Source organism: Panthera pardus, unplaced genomic scaffold, assembly GCF_024362965.1.
Source record: "Panthera pardus isolate Hobbes unplaced genomic scaffold, ASM2436296v1 HiC_scaffold_2, whole genome shotgun sequence".
NCBI lineage: Eukaryota > Metazoa > Chordata > Mammalia > Carnivora > Felidae > Panthera > Panthera pardus.
The window spans coordinates 60,866,086-60,888,847 of record NW_026526765.1 but is presented as its reverse complement, the minus strand read 5'-3'; the positions used below and the strand labels follow the sequence as shown (position 1 = coordinate 60,888,847).

The window sequence follows — 22,762 nt, the reverse complement described above, 5'->3', positions numbered from 1 at the left end:
ATACAACAGTATAAACTAGAGCCACATTAGGCATTTTTTTGTAATACAAAACAATTATTTTTAAGTAGACCAGAGATATCTTTGAAAGTAGATTCCTTCCCACTGACTTTTTGTTTTTCTTATTATTTTTTTTTTTTACCATTTATTTATTTTCTAGAGACAGAGAGAGACAGAGTGTCCGTGGGGAAGGGGCAGAGAGAGGAGACGGAGAATCTGAAGCAGGCTCCAGGCTCTGAGCTGTCAGCGCAGAGCCCAATGCAGGCCTGGAACCCTGCTTAACTGACTGAGCCACCCAGGTGCCCCACCCCACTGCCTTTTTACCAAAAAAAAAAAAAAAAAAAGCAGCAAGGAAACAAATGTTAAAAATTTTCTATGTATTGAGCATTAGACACTGAATTATTATTAAAAACACATAGTATATCTTATGATAAAAACTCTGAATTTATATTAATCAAGAATCAGGTCTGACTTCATTCACTAGATACACCTATTTAATATCAATAAATTATTACATTGACATTAATTCCATTCATATATCTCAGAACAGCTATATTTTCATTTGGTATCCTTTTGTAGGAAAACAGGTATTTGATTTTACATCTGAATTTTTTTACATTGTAATATAATATTTGCTATATCTGAAGCTATATGTAATGGATATGAAGTATAATAAAACAAACACCAGTGAACTCCCTATCCAACTTAAGAACCAAGGCTTTACCAATACAGTCACACCTACCTTCATACTCCTCCCCTAGCTTATCCCCTTACCTGCCACCCGAGAGGTAACCATGATCCTGTATTTGGTGCTTATTATATAAGAATATATATATATAAGAATATATATATAAGAATATATTCTTATTATTCTCTTGAATTTTTTTTCTCATTTTACCACTTAGGCATATATTCCTAAAACAATATATTTTTAGTCTCACTTGTTTGGGGCTTTAAGTGTCTCATACTATATACAGTTTCCTGAAAATTGATGATGAAAATTGCTTTATTTCACCACCTATCCTATCTCTGAAATTCATCATAAGTATACCTGTACTTCATTCCATTTTACTGTTACATATTACTCTATTGTGTAACCATTATGATCTGTTTATTCATTTTAATGGTTATGGGTATTTGAGCTGTTTCCACTTTGTGTCCTTAGGAACAATTAGACTACGAATATTTTCACACATGTCCTCTTGTGTGGAAGAGATTTTCTAGAAGACATACCTAAGAGTGGAAGGGCCAAGTCAGCAGGGATTCAAATGTTCCACTTAGCAAAATAACACCAAATTGATTTCCATTCCATTTCTGATTGATTTACTTTATACTCCTACCACAAGTATATAAGAATTCCCTTTGATCTACATTCTCCTATATGATTTGCTACTTTTGCCAATTTACTGGGATTAACATGGTATCTCATGTGCCTTAGAAGATACCCAAGTGTATAGAGTTCATTTATTATTATTTTCGCCATTAGTTTTAATTGCAAGTTAGTAACAATGTGGACTCTGATGCTATGTGACTGAAATTTGTTAAGACTTGCTTTATATACAAATAACTTGCTCAACTTTTAAAAACTGAGATACAATTGACATATCAGTTACAAGTGTAAAACATATGATTTGATATTTATATATACTAGGAAATGATTACCACAGTAAGTCTAGTTAACATCCATCACCTCACATAGTCACCAACTTTTTTTTATGGTGAGGACTTTAAAGATTTTACTGGCCCCAAAAGTTGCAAGTACTATTAACTATACAGTACTATTAACTAACAGTACTATTAACTATAGTCATCATGCTGTTCATTACATCCCCATGACATTTATTTTTTAACTGCAAGTTTCTATCTTTTGACCACCTTTACCCATTTTGCCCACTCCCCACTCCCTCCTCTGGACAATCACCACTCTGTTCTCTGTATCTGTAAGTTCAGTTTTTTGTTATGTTTTACTTCCAGATTCTATGTATAAGTGCGATCATATGGTTATTAATCTTTCTCTGACTTATTTCATTTAGCATAATGCCCTCAAGATCCATCTTTGCTGTCACAAATGACAAGATTTCTTTCCTTTTTATGGCTGAATAATATTCCATTATATATATATATATATATGTATATATACACACACACACATACACACACACACACACACACACACACACCCCACAGTTTTTCTCCATTCATCCATCAATGGACATTTAGATTGCTTTCATGTCCTGGCTACCATAAACAAAGCTGCAATAGACACAGGGGTGTAGATTATCTTTTCAAGTTAGTGTTTTTGTTTTCTTGGAGTAAATACACAGAAGTAGAACTGCTGGATCATATCGTAGCTTGATCTTTAATTTTTTGAGAACTACCATCTGTTTTCCATATAGCGGCTGCACCAATTTACATTCCCACTGACAGTGTACAATGGTTGCCTTTTCTTCACATCTTTGTCAACACTTGTTTTCTCTTGTCTTTTGGATAAAAGCCATTCTAACAGGTGTGAGGTGGTCTCTCATTGATTTGCTTTTCCCTGATGTTTAGTGATGTTGAATGCCTTTTGATGTACCTGTTGTTGCTGAGTTATATTAGTTCTTTACATATTTTGGATATTAACCTTTCATCAGATATATGTTTGCAAATATTTTCTCCCATTGGGTAGGTTACTTTTTCATTTTGCTGATGAAAACTTTTAATGAAGAACTTCAGCAAAGATTTACTGGTAGAAAACATTTCTGGTTTTCTACTGGTAGAAAATGTCTTTTGTTCATCCTTGTTCTTGAAAGATACTTCAGCTAACATGTAATTACAGGATTGTTGTTATTTTGGCACAATTTTTAAAAAATAATATTCTACCATCTTCTGGCTTACATTTTTACTGTTGAGAAGTGAGTTTATCAGTCTATTTCATACTTTTCAAGCAGCTTTTGAGATTTTCTGTCTTTGGGACTATGTAGTCTGACTAAAATGCTGTTTTTTGGTTTTGGCTGATAAACGTTGGGTTTGCTATACTGGTGGATTCATGTCTTCGTTCAGAAAAACTCTCAGACAAGAGTATCTTCAGTTATTGCCTCTGTTCCATCTTCTCTATTCTGTTTTTCTGGGACTGAATTTGATATCCTGAACTTTCATCCCATCCTTTAATTTCTCTTTTAATTTTCTCGCTTTCCTGGTTTCTCCACATTCTTGAAAATTTCTTCAAACCTAACTGCCAATTTGAGAATTCTTTTCTCAGCTAGATCTAACTTACTGTTCAATGCATTCATTAAATTTCAGGTCACAAAAATTTGTCTTCAATAATAAAGATTTTACTTGAGTCTTCTTCAGTCTGGTCATTTTTCATATTCTTTTTTGCTCATTTGTGATTCTATTTTTTTATTTCTTTACACATTTCATACAGAATTATTTTACATTCCTATCCAATTATAATATCTTAAGTCCTCTGGGAGGTCCAAATCGAATATACAATTTATTGTTTCTCTCAATGCTCATTCATGATGTCTTGTTTCATTATTTGTGTGCTCACTATTTTTTAAATTATGAACACTCATTTGGTTGATCTTAATCTGCAGGATTCTCGAGGCCCTAAATTATGGTTGCTATTTGTCAGAGAAGATTTTAATTTACTATTTTGCTGGAAGCCAATGGGCTCTAATAATTTGGGACCACTTTATCCCCTTTGAAGCGTCCAACTTAATAGAAGAATCTTAAGTTCAGTACACCTACCTTGCTACTGGCCTAAGGCTTTGCACCAATTTAATCACTGCTGTTGATAATTTGCCTTTGAAAGCACTACTGCCTTTTGCCCTTGTTTGCTATTGACTAGTTCCATTCTGGTTAAAGTTCTTTTTTTTTTTTTTTTTTTGAAAGAGAGAGAAATAATGAGAAGAGGTGGGGGGACAGAGGAGTGTAGAGCAGCACAGGGGAGAAGGAACGTCAAAAACTTCATGAACTTATTTCAAGCCCAGCAATGCATTAAAAAGTTTATCCAGGAGCTGTTTTGCAGCTGAAAAGCCTTTCAGAGCATCAAGCTGACCACAATGAAGTGAAAACTACTAATTCTTTACTATTAAAGAAGCAAACACTATTTGGGATATAAACTAAAAAGAAAAATATGATTTTATTGGTAGCTGGCCAAACACAAACCAAATTATAACATAACATAATCAGAATTAATGTAGAAAACAAATCTGAAAAGATACTACATGGGATAGCATTGAGTCATTAGACAAAAACAAAGTTTTAAAAATACTACAACACAGGCTTAAAGGGCAACCACAGCTATAAAAAGATACTTAACTAAAAAGACAAGGAGGGATGAAAATTTAGGCTGTGCGCTACTCACCATTCTGTGCACTCTATGTTACATCTGTATTTGTCTAATTTGCACAAAGGCACCAAATGTACTTCTGAGTTGATGAAGTAAAATAAATACTCAAAGGCCAAAAAATGTGAGGGCTAAAATTTAGAGACATAAGCATGGAAACAACTAGAGAACTTGAATTTCTCCATGAAGGCCAATGGAAAGCCTAGGGTATGCCCAATGTGAGGAGTCCAACAAGAAACTCACTCTTAGTGGAAAAAAAAAAAAAAAAAAAAAAAAGGAACTGGAGGGGAAAAAAACCTGCCCTTCACAGAGAAAGACAATAGAGAAACTTTTCTGACCTGACTTTAACATGAGGTAGAGAGGAGGAAAAAACTCTCAAGTCAGACCTCGCATGATTTGCAGCCTTACTAGACTACCAGTATGATATAAAGAACCTCATTCTAAGGAACTAGTTCACATGGTATTGAGTTGGTAGACCCCCTCCACCCCATTTAGTTAATGGACTAAACACTCCAGTTATAAGCCAAGATGGTCAGAATAGGTTTTTAAAAAAGGAAGAACGATATACTGTCTGAGAGATGTACTTTAAATATCAAGACACAGACAGATTGAAAGTAAATGGATGGAGAAGGATATACCGTGTAAATGGAAAGCATAAGAAGGCGCTGGCTATGGTAATATCTGATAAGACACATTTCAAGATTAAAGAATCAATTAACAGAAAAGACAAAACAATTATAGATGTCTATACTTATACATGTCTTACTTCTATAGAAGCAAAAATTGACAATTAAAAGTAGTATAGCAAATTCCACAATCATATTTGGAGATTATACCACCTCTCTCTGTAAATAATAGAAACAGATCAAAACAAAACAAAAAATCAGTAAAGACAAAGAATATCTGAACAACACTAGTAACCATCTTGACTTAATTTCTATTTACAAATTGATATCCCAAATGGTAAAGTACATATTATTTTCAAGGGTACATGGTATGTTTGCCAGGACACACTATAGGCTAGGTCATAAAAAAAGTCTCAATAAATTTAAAAGGTTTGAAATCCCAGAAAATAATATTTGACCAAGGTAGAATTAAATTAGAAATCAGTAACAATAAGACAACTAAGAAAACCCCCAAATATTTGGAAATAAAAGGCATACACTTGTCAAATAATCCATGCATTAAAAAAGAAATACAGATTGGAAAATATTTTTAACTAAATGATTACAAAAATAAAGCATCAAAATGCATGAGATGCAGCTAAAACAATGCTTAACAATGACATTTATAACTTTAAATGTTTTTATTAGAAAAATACAAAAATCTAAAACTCAAAGATGTGAAACCTTTATCTAAAAATGGGGGGGGGGGGGTGGAGAGAGACCAAATAAAATCAAATGTATAAAACAGACAATAATAAAACTAAAACAGCTTATGAAATAAAAACTGAACAAACAATAAAGAAAATCAACGAAACTAAAAGTTGGTTCTTTGAAAAGATTAACAAAATTGATAAATATCTAAGGAAGAAAGAAAAATAGGCAACAACTGTCATTATCAAAAATGAGAGATGGGTGGGTAAAATGGGTAAACAAGGTCAAAAAATAAAAAATTCCAGTTATAAACTAAGTCATTGGGATGCAATGTACAACATGTTGACTATGGTTAATACTGTACTGCATATCGGGAAGCTGCTAAGAGGGCAGATCTTAAAAGTTTTCATCACAAGAAGAAAATAATTTTGTAACTATGTATGGTGACAGATGTTAACTAAGACTTACTATGATGATCATGTCACATTATGTACAAATATCAAATCATTATGTTGTACACCTGAAAATTGTAACACTGCATGTTAAGTATACTTCCGTTAAAAGAGAAAGAATGAAGGGAAAATCATTTCAGATCCTACAGACAGCAAAAGAATAATAACAGGGGTGCCTGGGTGGCTCAGTCTGTTAAGTGACCTGCTCTTGATTTCACCCAGGTCATAATCTCATGGTTTATGAGTCTGAGCTCATGTTGGGCTCCACGCTGATAGCATGGAGCCGGCTTGGGATTCTCTCTCTCCCCGTCTGCCAGTTCCCCACTCACATTCGTTCGTTCTCTCTCTCTCTCTTTTAATAAAGTTAAAAAAAAGTAACAATATAAAAAATAACTTTATTACAATAAATTTTTAAATACGATAAAGTCTTTGAAAGATACAAATGACTAAGTTAGGCACTTAGAAAGTTTGAATAGTCCTATATCAATTAAAAAATTTGAATTTGTAATTCTAAACCCTCTAGGCCCACTGACTTTGCTGGTGAATTCTATCACACTTTTAACAAAGAAATAATATTAATGGTACACAAACTCTTTCAGAAGATAAAGAAAGAAGAGGAAATGCTCCTTGACTCATTTTATGAGGCTAGTATTACCCTGTTACCAAAACCAGGCAAAGTCATCACAAGAAAAGAAAACTACAGATAAATATCGTTCATGAACATCAATGTAAAATAAGAAATTTTTTACAAATGGAATCTAACATTATATAAAGGAACATTATATTATATAATAACAAAGTAGGATTTACCTTGGGAATGTAAAGCTGGCTTAACACAGAAAAATCAATCAATGTAATTCACTATATTAGTAAAAAAGCGAAAAAAAAATGGGTCATTTGAATAGGTGGATAAAAAGCATTAAAAAAAAAAAAAAATCAATGCACCACTCAGTATAAATAGCCAGAGGAACAGAAGGGAAATTCCTCAAAATTATTATGAACATCTTTTTTAAAACCTACAGATAACATCCTACTCAATGGTGAAAGGCTCAATGCTTTAGATGTACAAACAGAAACAAGGCCAGACTACCCACTCTTCCCTTTTTATTCAACATTGTACCAGAGGTCCTACCAGTGGAATAAGGCAAGAAAAAGAAATAAAAGGCTTGAATACAAGATATAAAACTGTCTTTATTTGCAGATGACATGATCTTATATAACAATCCAAAAGAATCTACAAAAAAGCTATTGGAATAAGTAAATTTAGCAAAGTCATAGGACACAAAGAGAAAAATCAGTTCTGGTTGTATAGAATAGCAGAGAATGATTGTAAAATTTACAACCACATCAAAAATATATAGGAATAAATTTAGTGACACATTTTTAATACCTGTGTGCTGAAAGCAATCAAACATTGCAAAGAAAATTAAGGGACACCTATGTAAGTGGAGCAACAGACCATGTCCACAAACTGGAAGACTCAATATTGTGAAGATGGCCCAATTGATGCATAGATTGAGGCAATCCCAATCAAATTCTAGTGAGACTTTTTAAAGAAATTAACAAGCTGATGCTAAAATTAATAAAGAAAGGCAAAAGATCGAGAACAGACACAACTATTTTGAGACAGAAGAATGAGACAGTTAGATTACCTGATTTCAAGACTTACAAAGTTACAATAACTGAGACAGTATAACACTGACATACTGATCAATGGTAGAGAATAGAGTCCAGTAATAAACCCTAGCCTTTTATAACCAATGGATTTTTGACAAAGGTGTTACAATAATTCAGTGGGGGAAAAGACAGTTGTTACAGCAAATGGTGCTAGAACAACTATATAATTGTATGGGCTGGGGGTGGGGCCTTACCCCCAACTCACACTATTCACAAAAGTTAATGCCAGGAAGTTCACGAATTTAAACATAATAGCTAAAACTATTAAACCTCTAGAAGAAAATACAGAAGAACATCTCTGTGACTTGCACTGCACAGGATTTCGTAAATACAAGAAGCATAAGCCAGAAAGAAACAATTGAAAAGGTAGATCATCAACATTTAAAACTTCTGCTCTTTGAAAAACAGTTGAAGAGAAACGACAGAGAGAAAAATACTTGCAAACATTTATGTGAAAAAGAAATTATATACAGAATATGTAAAACAGTCCTACAATTCCAATAAGAATACATATAAAAGAACAATCTAATTTAAAAATAGACAAAAAAGGTGAACAAATAGTGCACAAGAGAAGATATATGAATGGCCAAAAAGCACACCACTGTTAAGTATTAGGGACATGCAAATTATAACCACAATGATACACTTTTAGATACCCAGTAGAATGGCTAAGGTTAAGAAGACACTATCAAATCATGATGCAGATGTAGAGAAAATAATGAGAATGGAAAATGGTACTTTGTAAAACAATACAGTAGTATCCTATATATTTTTTTTAACATTTATTCATTTTTGACAGATATAGCATGAGCGGGGAAGGGGCAGAGAGAGGGAGACACAGAATCTGAAGTAGGTTCCAGGTTCTGAGTTGTCAGCACAGAGCCCGATGCAGGGCTTGAACTCACGAACTGCGAGATCATGACCTGAGCCGAAGTCGGACACTCAACCTACTGAGCCACCCAGGCACCCCAGTAGTATCCTATAATATTAAACATACATTTCTCATATGACCCAGCAATCTGTCTTAGGTATTTACCCAAGAGAAATAAAAATTTAAAAACACACAAAGACTTGTCTGCAAATGTTCATACCACCATTATTCATAATAGCCTCCCAATTGAAAGTGGAACTCAAATGTCCATCACACAGTGGATAGACTATAGTTTTATAGATAGAACTACACTATGGAATACTATGCAGCAATAAAAAGAAACAAAATATTAATATACACAATATATTTGAATGTCAAAAACATTATGCTATGCAAAGTCAACCACAAAAGACTACTTACTGTATGATTCCATTTATGCAAAAATTTAAAAGAGACAAACCACAATTACAGAAATCAGTGGTTCCCATGTCAAGATCAGGGAAAGGGATCAAAGAGCATGAGGAAATTATTTGGAATGAAGGAAATTCTATTTTGAATGTGATGATAGTTACATGGCTATGAATAACTGTTAAATTCATCAAACTGTACACAAAAAAAGAAAGAAAGAAAGAAAGAAAGAAAGAAAGAAAGAAAGAAAGAGAGAGAGAAAAGAAAAAGATATTTGCAACTCTTACCACAGACAAGGAGCTCATTTTTCTAAAATACAAAGAGCTCTTATAAAAAAAAATCAATGAGAAAAGTAAGGACCAACACCCAAAAAACAGCAAAGAAATTAACATGTCATTACAGAAAAACAAGACTAAATAGTCTTAAATAAACTTAATGCCTAACTGATATGAGAATATTAAATTATACTAAGAAACCATTTTTCACCTATACAATTGCTAAGAATTCAAAAGCCTGGTAAAATTATCCTGTGAAGGCAATACGGAAACACTCCCATAGATAGCTAGCTGGTGGACAAGTAAATTGACATAGTCCTTTCCAAAAGTAATTTGGCAATATCTATAAAAGTTATAAATATTTACCCTTTTAGCCAATAGTAATTCTACTCTGGCAATTTATCTTCTATATATACTTGTACACACGTAAAATGACATATATACATGGTTAATCTATATGGCATTAATTTTAATAGCTGGAGATGAAAAATAATTCTAATGACTTTCAATGGTAGAAAGAATGATTAAATAATGATACAGTAAGAATAAAATATTATGCATCTATAAAAAATAAGCATTCTCTAAATATGAAAATAGCTATAAAGTACACTATTAAATGAAAGAAAAAGCAAGAGTAGAACACTAAGGGTGTATACCACATCCTAAGTAAATAAAGAGGGATAAGAATTTATAAATTCATAGTTGTTTGTATATGCATGCAGAAACTTTGAAAATATACGCAAAACTAGTAAAAATTGCTACATAGAGTGAAGAACAAGAGGACAGATCATAGAACTGAAACAGAAACACATTTTAATTTATTTTTTCTGGATAATGGGGACATATTACCTCTTTAAAAAGATTAGGTGATTTAATTAAAATGAAGTTTGATATGAAAAATAACTAAGAGAATAGATACATTAAAGTGACATGTAAAGGCAGATCACAAACTTGGGGACAATATTTACAATTCAAATCAAGGGTTAGCATCAAAAACACAAAAAGAATTCAATCAGTAAAAGATAAACTAATAATCCAAATGGTGAGTAGAAAACTGAACAAAAATCATAAATATATGTCATTGATAATGACACAAATACCAGTCAACAAACATAAAACAATACTAAACTTCATTAATTATGAGAAAAAAACTAAAATACCCATGAGGTATATTACCTGAACTAGTCTGGTAAAAATTTTAAGTCTAACATTATGAGGTGTTGGCAAAGATCTATGTGAGGGTGGGTGGGAAGTAAAGTAGAAAATCACTCTGTAAACGAGTTTGGCATCATTCTACTGAAACTATGTAATGGATATACATAACAATCTTTACACAGCTGCACTCATTCCATTAGCAAAAAGCAGAAAAAATAAAAATATCCACTGACAAGAAAATGTATAAATAAATTTGGTATATTCAAACAACAGAACAGTGGCAGTGCAAATCAAGGAACTACAGCCATAGCATCAACACAAACCCTCATAAATGCAATACTGAGGAAAAAAAATAAAGCAAGTTGTAGAATGCAGTTTCATTGTATACAGTTGTATAAGGTTCAGAAATTTGCAAAACCATGAATTATTTCCAGAATATATATATATATATATATATATATGTATCTGTATATACCCATACACACACACACACACACACACACACACACACACACACACACACACACACACACGCAGTACTACTATGAATAACAAAAGGCACTAATTGATAAATGCAAAATTCAAGATTCCAAGTATTTTCTGCTGGAAGAAAAGATAGATTTGGACAGAGAAACAATGGGAACAACAAAGATACTGATACTGACCTATTCTTTATGCTGTGTGATGCTGTTTGTTATTGCTAGTCACCATGTCTCAATATATATACACAGCCTTTTGTACGTATTTAATATTTAATAATTTCGAAAACTCTGACGGAAGAAATCAACCATGAAAAGACTAAAATGCTGCAAAAATATTGCTCCTTAATTTAATTTATAAATAATGAGATCTTAATAAGAGAGATTATTTGAAGTAGAGGTTAACTACTCCACTATGTAGCCCGTCAGCAGTTTTTTAATGTGTGACTCCAAACACAAAAACAAAAACAGATAATAAAAGACATTTTAAGACATTATATAAAAGTAAAAGATAATCTTTTAAACAATGTTTTGAAAAGAGTTTACATAGGAAATCACGGAGTCTATCATCCCTTACCACTCACTTCCCGAAACAATAAAAGGAAAAAAACATAAAAGAAAAAACATTCTGGAACCTTAATTAAAGTGTCTTCTTTTAGAAATGGATAAAGTCAGTTCCATTCTCATCTTCATTTCATTTTTTAAAAATGTGAAAAATATATTTATTTAATTTTATTCCCTGCAATGTTCCTGAAAGGATTTAAAGGGACATTCAGAAATAAATAAACCCTCCTTCAATAAAGCATTAAAGAAAAATAATGAGGAAAGTGAGGATTCAAATGTAATAGTAAACTAAAGCCATAGTGAAGGATAATACACAAATGCAAAACCATAATGAGGTATTATACAATTTTTTATTGGATGAAATTGGGCTTTGAATTTGCAGTCAACTACAGCAAAGAAGAAAACATGATTAGTTAAAAGATAGTTACAAGTTAATGAACTCTACTCAAATACCATTATCAGCTTTCCTTGATACCGATTCCAGAGAAATACTTCCCATGTATCTTATAAATGAGAACTGAAAATTAACCACCAGGCAACCAAAATACCCAGAAGGCTAACAAAATTAATGGCTTATTAGAGGACGAGGAATTGGGGGAAATACATAAAAATAATTTGCAGTAAAAGTATTAAAGTGATTAATGAAGCTACTTAAAATTCAACATAATACCATATATAGTCATACAAAGTTTACTGACCTTCCTGAATTGCCATGTCCACAGTTATCCCAGAAGCTGAATGAAGAAGCTTTTGGTAATTCTGCGCATTTTGGTCAAACAACTGTACAAGAAGAGTGCACGTCTTTTCATATTCACATCTGCTGACAGTGCACAACTGTTCCAGCTGCTGAAACACAGTAGCAGTGTCATCCAGTGGATCATCTAAATTATCTCTGCAAATATATAAGAACAAGTTCACAGCCAACATTAGGATGTGATATACATTTTTTAAATGTGATAAGCTTCTATTCACTACAAATAAACTTTATGTTAAACAAAAATTCCATCACGGATAAAGAAAAAGAAGACAAATGGATTGGAAAGTAAGAGATAAAATACCTATGTTCGAAGACGACATGATTGTACACATGAAAAATCCCAAAGAAACCATAAAACAAGCTACGATTACTTACAGATGAGTGTACCAAGGTCCTAGCATAACAGGGTCAATATACAAAACTCAACCACATTACTAAATACTAGCAATGAACAATTGGAACTTGACATTTAAAAAACTGCATGTTCCAAAGAAATCAGAAAAAAATCTAATTCATTAAACCTAATTAAACATATATAAAATTTGAAGGCTTAATACAACACAACACTAAGCAAAGAAATCACAAAAGAGCTAAATAAATTAAAAGATAAACATGATTATTGACTGAAAGACCTGATACTGCCGAGGTATCAATTCTTCCCCCAGGTTAATCTACTAATTTAAAGCAATCCTAATCAAAATCTCAGCAAGATTTTTTAATAGATACAAGACAATCCTAAAGTTTACATGGGAAAGCAAAGGAAGTAAAAAAACCAAAACAACTGAAAAGGGGAAACCAAGGTAAAAGACTCACACTACCTGATTTCAAAGCTTATAGGGCTACTGTATTCAAGACAGGGTACTGGCAGAAGGAAAAATATATAGATTAATGAGAACAGAGCCCAGAAAGCACACGTGTGGTCAATTAATTTTTGAAAACAGTATAAAGGCAATACAATGGAGAAGAGATAGTCTTCTCCACAAATGATGCTGGGATAATTGGTCACCCATAAAAAAAACAAAAAACAAAAAATAACTTCAAGCTATCTCATATAAAAATTCACTCGAAATGGATCACAGAAGTAAATGTAAATTCTAAAACTATAAAACTTGTAAAAGAAAAAATAAAAGACGAACTGAACTTCACTTAACTCTAAAACTTCTTCGAAAGACTGTGAAGGAAATGAAAAGGCAAGCTATGGATTAAAAGATAATATTTACAAAACACATACAATAAAAAGATTTGTGATCTCATATATAGACCTCTTAAATCTCAATATAATAAACAACCCAATTTTAAAAAAGGGCAACAAATTTAACAGGTGCTTTACCAAATAATATATACAAATGGTAAATAATATTGGTCATTAAGAGAATGCAAATTAAACCCCAAATGAGGTACCACTACACACCTATTAGAATGACTAAAATTTAAAAAAAAAACTGACAATATCAAGTGCCGATGAGAATAAAGGGCAATTAGGTCTCTCATACATTGCTGGTGGGAATGCCACCTTGCAAAACAGTTTGGCAGTTTCTTATAAAGTAAAACATACACTCACCATGCAACCCAGAAATCTGCCACCTACACATTTACCCAAGAGAAATAAAAACTTACGTTCACACAAAAACCTGCACAGCAATGTTTATAGCTGTTTTATTCATAATTGACAAAAATGGAAACAACCCAAATGTCCATCAACGAGTGAATGGATAAACAAACTGATATATCCAGGAAATGAAATACCATTCAGCAATAAATTTTAAGAACTCCTGATACAACATGGAGGAATCTCAAATGCATTATGTCAAGTGAAAGAAGCTGAACTAAAAGGCTATATGTTATATCTATACAGCATTCTAAATAGGCAAAAACTATAGGAAAACAGAACAAGTAAGTAAGTGCCAGAGCCTGAGGGTGGAGAAAGGACTGACTATAAGGGACACAAAAGAACTTTCTGGTGTGATGAAACTAGTCTCTATCTTGACTGTAATGGTAGTTATACAACTATATGCACGTGTCAGAACTCATAGACCTATTCACTAAAAAGGGTGATTTTACACTAGGTAAATTATACCTCAAATTTTTTAAATTCTAAGATGCAAAAGATAAAAATACAACAGAAACATTTAGTTTTCAATACCTCACAACTATGGCAACAGATTCCAAGCGAGAAGTGATAAAGGCCTTCGTGATTTCTGGTGCATAAGTGTCTAATAAGTGGGGCTCAGTTGATTTCACAAAAGGAACTGATGCTACCATCCTTTGCCACAGAGTTAATAAATAATGAACACTGTTGGGAGCAAATTCCCAATGCTACAAAGAAATAAAGCAAACGTTATTTAAAATGACATATCTTCTTAGAATTAAGAATTAATAAGACAGAATTACTAAACACAGATTTTCTAAACAAAATTACTAAACACAGACTTTACAATTAACTTTTACTCTGATCATATAACCAATCATCATTAACATAGCAAATTTTGTAAATAAATGCAAAAAAGCATAAAGAAGAAACCAATAATCTCTCATTCTACCACCCAAGGGTGATCACTATTAAAAGTTGGTGTGCTTCCTTCTAATCTTTCCATGAATATTTTTCAGAGTTCATATCATGTGGAAAATGTGGTTTTAAAGCTCCCCCCCCCCCAACTTATAAAAAGAATTTTCCAAAAAAACTTTAAAAAATGTCTTTTATTTCTTCACATAAATTTTACTATAGGGGCGCCTGGGTGGCTCAGTCGGTTAAGCGGCCGACTTCGGCTCAGGTCGTGATCTCGCCATCCGTGAGTTCGAGCCCCGCGTCGGGCTCTGTGCTGACAGCTCAGAGCCTGGAGCCTGTTTCGGATTCTGTGTCTCCCTCTCTCTGACTCTCCCCCATTCATGTTCTGTCTCTCTCTGTCTCAAAAATAAATAAACATTAAAAAAAAAATTTTTACTATAGCTTCTCAACTTATTCTTTAGTAGATACTCAGATAGCCTCTAAATGTTTATTATGTTACAATGAACTTTCACCTAAAACCCTGGAATAAGTATTTTTAGCAAAGCACTCTAACAAATGTTAAAAGTCCCCACCATCTCTTACCAAGAAATTGTTCTAAAAAGTATCTACTGTTTAACATCAATTATATGTTTTTATTTACCTGCAGGCTAGTAATGGTAAAGTTAGCAATCAATCTGATAACTTCAGGATATTCCTTCACCATAACTAATTCTCCCAGCTGATAATTTGTCTTTAAACGAGCCAAAAATCGGCAAAATTCATGATAATTACCTGGATCAGACAAACCCTAAATTATGAGACAAAAAGAAAGGCTTTTTAAAATACTTAAAAACAAACCAAGCTAATGACTTATCACTAAAATTCCAAGAGTATTTTATTAAGTTTTCCAGTTTTCATGGGTACATATGGTACTTTGTGTCACCTGAGTACATCATTAATGAAAGAAAACAAATGATTCCTGTTGGATTTAATGTTGGCATCAATGATTAAAATAAGGAATCCAAAGTAGAGGATCTGGAAAAAGCTTTCCTCTGTGATGACTAAATCATGTTTAGGAACCCAGTGTATTACAGAAAAAATTTGCATGTGTGCGTACATGTCTGTGTGTGTGCACATGTATGTGTACTGTGGCTTAAACACAAGTCAGTAGAAGACTTGAAAAATATTTAAGATGAAAATTAAGAATGGGTTCTTGAAACCCTGGAAAAGAGCAATACCAACTGATGAACTTAAATGGTATTTGTGCATACACAACAGAAATTTCTTTTAATTCAATAAATATTTATTGAGTACCTATAGGCATTGAGCCCTCAAGCAACTCCTTGTCCCTAAGTAAAGTCATTCAAAACAATTATTACAACGTAGGGCAGAAAGTCTAACAGAAGTACTATAAGACACAGAAGTAACCTCAGAGAAGGAAAGGTTAAAAAGGAAGACCAAGAAAGAGGCCCCCCAGTTGTCTGCGAGAGCTCCTTGAAGACAGGACACCAGTGTTATCTTTATAAAAGTTTGAACATTTTGTTTGCATTGTAGCTGGCATGACAGAAACTTCAAAGAGTATATGTTTAATACTCAAAGAGTTTCTAAGAAATTTCATTCATATGGGCTCCAAGAAAATATAAAACAGTATCTAATTATTAAGGACAAATTACAAAAAGATACTTCATACTAATAGATCTTTTACTACATGATTGTAATTCTAAAATAATATAATACTCAAGCCAACTTTTACAGACATGAAACATGAACATGAGGAGGCTGGAAAACCAGTTAAAACAATTATCTGATATTACCATATTATCTTTCACATACTAATTGATGACAGTGAGTTAAACAACTAAAAATTTTGACGTACATTAGTAAAATCCCATTTATCAACAAGACATGTAAATTTCTTAATTCCGCTATCATTGAAAAAATAAAGCAATAGCATAACACCTAAAATACTAAAATACTCCTGAGAATGACATACAAAATCAATTGCTCCTTAGCTAGCAAGCAAATTTTCTTTATGTACAGGTACTATATGTCCTCTCAAAAGTTATTAGTAACTAAGAGACAGATAAATCTCATTAAATCATTTAACATTTTAAAATCCATATGTTAAACCAAAGACAAAATAAAAAGCAAAACAAAACATGTTATCGAGGCAGTCAAAATCACTAATTAATAATGGCTTTGCAATTCTCTGAAATGAACACTGCAGTTAATGTATAGGAAAGGTTTTTAAATCTACAAACTCTTATTTGTCCACAAGAGGGCAAAAAGACATAATTTCAAAATTTAAAGCCACTTACTCCAATATTAACATTCAGATTTATATTAAGTCTTCAGAAGGTAGATATAACTCCGAATTAATTACTTTAGTAATTTAAGAAGTACAAGCAAGCAAAGAAATGCAGTACAATGGTGTAAAGCAGAAGCATAATAAGATATATACCTTCTATTCTTATTCACCTAAAAAAAAAATGGAAAAAAATAAAAAAGGAAGAACACAGAAGTGTATCAGGAAAGCATCCATTTTTAAAAACTGTCCATTTCTACTATAAATGAGATCAAGGGAAGATGGATATGACAGTTCATGTTTCTTCCAGAATCATAATCAAATCATGAGTTTATTACACACCTTTCAGCAGAAAAACTGTATTTCTATATACTAAGTATTAATTAAATTACTTCATAAATACCTGAGGGTTTTCAAGTATCCTTTTTACTCCCTTAATTAAATTACCAAGGTACTTGGCACGTTCAGGACTGCTAAATAAGGACCTTCTTGTAGAAGCAAACTGAACTAAACATGAAAGTGCCTAAAAATAGGAACAACAAAATTCATTTCAATTTTAAAAGTAACTATGGCCACATGTAAGGAGCACGAGTCTTTACATAAAAAATATTTTTTAATTTTTGTGATACAAAAGCATTATAGAATCTAGGAACCCTGAAAGCTACACATCATCAATCACCATCACTACCCATAACCCTTTAACTCCACCACTAAAATTTCTGTTTGTGTGTGTTCTCTTTTAATATATTGTCATATATGTATGCCAGAGCAACTTGGACATACTCAAAAGGCTCCCAGTTGCTTCTTATGCCCACCTCTGTTCATGAACCAATAAAACAGGTGTTCTACCAAAATTAAAATATGGTTTTGTGGTAGAGTATGTTTAAGAAATACTGTACATTCTGTACTGTGGTATCCGTAAGTGGGGGAACTTTACTTCAGTGTAACTTGGTGTAACTTTACTTAATCCAGCATATCCCAAATTTATTTGGTGATGGTACATCTTACCCATACCATCCATTAATATCTTGAGACACAATTTGGAGAATACTGCTGGAAATATCAGATATTCTATAAAAATTCCAAAAAAAATATCAATGGTCTAGTTATCTTCCAAAAGTTAATACTTTACCAGACAATTTTACTACTTGGGTTCTTAATTCTACTACTGAAAACCATCTGAAGCCTGTTTGATCATTAAGTGAGTGGCCCAAAACTGGCAACTTTTCAGGCCAAACGGCCCTCATAAGTTTTGTTTTGGTCCACATATGTTTGTTTGCCCACTTTATAAAACAAAAAAAAAAAAAAAAATAGAATTAGTGGCTAAATATTTAAATATTTCAATTAAGAGACTTTACATAATGTCTGGCTCTCCTAACAAAGGTGAGAACATGGACAAGAATCAGAGGACGGCCTTTTTAGATGTTCTCTAGTTGGCCACAGTCCTTACTGTTTTAAACAAATAAAAAACCAAAAACTCCTCAGGCAATTTTGGTGTGTAGAAGGTTTGGGAACCACTAGTGTATCAAAAATATCCAGGATGGGGCTCCTGGGTTGTTCAGTCAGTTGAGCGTCCTACTCTTGTTTTCAGCTTAGGTCACGATCTCACAGTCGTGGGATCAGGCCCTGCATTGGGGTCCATGTTGGGCATGGAACCTACTTAAGATTCTCTCCCTTCCTCTCTCTCTGCCTCTCTCTCTCTCTCTCTCTCTCTCTCAAAACAAAACAAAACAAAACAAAACAAAACAATACTCAGGGTCTGGGGGCCAAAAACACCTGGGTTTGAATCTCAGCTTCATTATTTAGTTTGCTGCCCTAAAGAAATTCCTTTAAGCCAGTATGGGTCTGTTTCTTTGTCAACATTGTGAGGATAATAACACTTACCCTGCAGGGCCGCTCTGAGGATGAGGTGAGATAAGCACCTTATAGTAGGTCATGCCCAATAAATGCTAGTTACTTTCTGTTAAAGCAGTTGTTCCCCACTTAATTTTTTAAGCACCAGTAGCTTGTTTGTTTTATTCCAAAACATAATTATACATGAAACCATGGTTTTTAAACAACTAAAAACAAAACTATTCTGGTTAAAAGACAGAAGCCTGAAACTCTGTGGCACCATCTGGAAACATGAGTGTCCTGTGGAACCCAGTTTAAAAACCACAATCTTTAAACTCTAGATGGGAGAGCAGACAAGTTTAAAAAAAAAAAAAAAAAAAAAAAAAAGAGGCAGAGTATTTTTGTAAGTCTATTCCTCCCTTCTAGGCAATAACAGATTTAAACAAATACACCACTGATTTGTACTTTAAGTCTGTAGTATCTTTATTCATGAAATGGCAATTTCAGAATCCCCCAACTTTACATCTATAAGCTTAGATATTAAACTGACAACTTTTTCCTTTTTTTTTTTTTTTTTTTTTTCAGTCTTGCCTGGTCTCTGTTGTAGATTCCACAAAGACAGGTTCACAGTCTCAAAGTTACTCTATAACCAAAGAGTTTTAAGATTTTTAAAGTACATGATAGAATTTAATTCAAAAAATAAATGAACTGGAGTGATGGACACAAAATCACATGAGCAGATCCCCTTTGTTTCTCAGTCAGAGATAACTGATGGGGGCTGCCTGGCAAGCCTAGGGCATGGATGGTTGAAGAAGAGTTAGAGAGAGGGGAGGAATAGGGAAGGTAACAGATGGTATGGCCAACTACTGGACTGAGGCCCAGAAGAAGGGACGGGGACTGGGTAGAAAGTAAGGTACACTTAGAGGCTGACAGGTTTTCTTGGCTCTGGGCAGGAGCTAAATCAAGAGTCAGAGGTTCTGGGTTCACCCATCAAATGGAATGCACTGGTGACTTACACAGAATTGGACAAACAGCTTAAGTAATATAAATCCCAGGAGACGTAAGAATTTCTTGAGAGGTAAACCCAATCAAGAATGTAAATTTTTACAATAAATATATACTACCATTCGATAAAGATCATAGATACTTTTTAATGAAATAATGAGTGAGTTTTACTTACTAATTGAGATAGTAGTGGTGGAAGTGAATGATACAAATTGAAGAAAAGATCCAATGTTTCTGGTTCCAGGAAAACTGAAAAAAAATTATTTTCTTATAGCGTTACTTCAATTCTTAACGTAACCAGTAAGACTTTATCACACAAATGAGAACTCCAAGACCTCTGCATGTGGCCACTCTTTCCAGTTAGGCTTAATACCTTCTTAATTCCTTTTAATTCCTAGCTATTTTCCTTTGAAAGATGAAATAATACAGAGATAGAAACCAATTAGCTAAAATGCTGCTTATTTTTATGAAGCATCTACAGTTCTTACTGGGAGAATCTTCTCACTATTTTCATTTGTATTAAAGTAATATAAATGTTTAAAAATGCAAACAGTATCAAAAAGAATATTAAAAAGTGTATAATAAAAAACAGCTATACCTTACCCCATTCCAAGTACCTTTCAACTCTTATCTACACTTACATACATATTTCCAAATAACAAGCTATATGAATATTTCTTTATTTGTTTTACTTAAACTATCAAATAAATTCCTGTTACAACTGATGAGGCTTTAGCCCATACCACAATCTGTCCTCTCTCAACAACCATCCAGTATTATTAACTATTTGGGATTAAATCAATTCTAAGTGTTTACATTTATTATGGCTATATAATGTTAGCAACTGAGCCAAGGAGTACCCTATAATTATATTATATTTCTAACACTCTCTGGATTTAATCATAGCCTCTTTTTTGCGATTAGTTGTAGATCTGTCACTAATTCCTTCCAAATGCTCAACCGATTTGTAAAATGTTCTTTATGCTATTTTCCACATGATCAATTGCTTCAAATAACCTATAATTTCCATTCCCACCCCTACCCTACCTCCTAAAGCCTTCAACTTGGGACTGGTTGTTTCTAAATTTGTTAAACAATTATCTTCTTTTTATGTCTGTTCATTGTCATCTTGTGTTAAAGCTCCTTTTTCACAAACCCCTTACCTTCCACATTCTTGGTTTGTATATCAAGTAACTTTCAGAGAGCATATACATAAAGGATAAATTCCAGGAGGATGTGCATGTCTGAAAATGCCTTAGTTCTACATTTCAGTCTAGTTTGAAAATTATTTCCCTTCAGAAGTCTGGGCAGATTACTCCATTGTCTTCTAGCTTCCAGTGCTAATAGTGAGGAGTCTATTATCATTCTTAACCCCAATCCTTTGTAAGCAACTTATTTTTCATCTCTGTTAGATTTTAGGATCTTTTTATCATCATTATTCCCATATGATTATAATTGTGAAGCTTAGCATTTATTTTTTTCATTCATGATGATAGGTACTTGATGGGACCTGTCAATCTGAAAATTTATGTTTCAGTGCTGAGAACTTTTTTTGATATTATCTGTTTGCAAATTTTCTTCTGAGTTTTTTCCCCCCTATCCTCTTTCTTAAACTCCTAACAGATGCCAGATCTCCTAGTTTCATGCTCTAACATTCTTGTATTTTTCTTTTCTCGTATCAGATCTCTGTTTTCTTTTTTGTTCTACTTTCTGCGATATTTCCTTAACTTTACCTTCCAACTCTTTTACTAAATGTTTTATTTTGGCAGCTGTATTTTATACTTGGAACATTTTCTGAACTTGCCTTTTTAAAACAATATCCTATTTTTGTTTCAGGGATGTGTTCCCTTTTCTTATCTACCTGGGGATATTAACTATACTTTTCTGAAGTTCACTCTTACTCTTTACTTTGTTTCTACTAAACTCTCCTTTTGAAAAAAATAACAAAAACTTTTTGGGGTAATTATAGATGCATCTGCATTTGCAAGAAACAATACAGAGAGACTCCATGAGCACTTTATTCAGCTTCCTCCAAAGGCAAGTTCTTGCAAAACTGCAGTACAGTATTACAATCAGGAAATCACATTGATACAATTCATCAATCTTATTCATATTTCCCATTTTTACATGTACTCATGTATGTATGTATGGGTCTGTGTGTGTGTGTGTGTGTGTGTGTGTGTGTGTGTGTGTAGTCTGTGCAATTTTATTACATTTGTTAGTTCATGTATTCACCATGATACCAAGGATACCAGGTCTCTTTTAAGTGTTTGTTTTGATTAAAACAGTTCAAAACAGAACTTCCATATTAGAAGTTTTCACAAAATCTGTAGTGTTTCTCTACTGTATCTAAATCCCTGAATATCCAGTTTAATTTCTCAAGGAAAAAAGGTCTGCTCTTGGGAGATAAGAGGGAAGTGTACACGGGAAGAAAAGGGAAAAGGTGGTCACCTCATTGCACAGGTGGTAGAGAAGATCCTGGGGACTTTGTGCAGAATACAGACTTTTTACCAAGCCCTTTCAGCCCTGTTCTTCACTTCTGACTTCAGGAATACCCTAGTGCCATCATCTTTCTACAATGTGTGAGGGCAGATCACCTTGCTTTTTCTTGGTATCCTTCTCTGTAAGAGAGGAAGTTGCAATTCTGCTCTGCTAAGTCAGTTACTCTAATTTCATTCTCTTCCTAACACTGAAAACTATGTTTTCTCTTGCCAAGCGTTATAGCCTTTCCCACTTTATCTGAACATTTCAAAACAGAACTCTTCATTTTCCTTCCCAAATCTGTTTCCCCCTAACTCTAGAACTATCTTTCCTATTTTCCAATATCAAAATATGGAAATTCCTTTAATA

At 33.1% G+C, this 22,762-nt stretch overlaps 1 protein-coding gene across 3 annotated transcripts in view; it reads right to left on the bottom strand.

Moving 5' to 3' along the window:
* RANBP17 (RAN binding protein 17) overlaps positions 1–22,762 on the bottom strand; it is a 332,283-nt gene that overhangs the window by 278,342 nt on the left and 31,179 nt on the right. For 2 of the 3 annotated variants that reach the window (XM_053907091.1, XM_019450292.2), the window contains exons 8-12: positions 20,088–20,161; positions 17,478–17,597; positions 15,431–15,577; positions 14,428–14,600; positions 12,226–12,419 (exon numbers count right to left, since the gene is read on the bottom strand). In XM_053907091.1, the coding sequence (XP_053763066.1) occupies positions 12,226–12,419; positions 14,428–14,600; positions 15,431–15,577; positions 17,478–17,597; positions 20,088–20,161 (708 nt within the window). The remainder of the gene's footprint in view (positions 1–12,225; positions 12,420–14,427; positions 14,601–15,430; positions 15,578–17,477; positions 17,598–20,087; positions 20,162–22,762) is intronic. The other variant, XM_053907092.1, reaches the window with a different exon arrangement.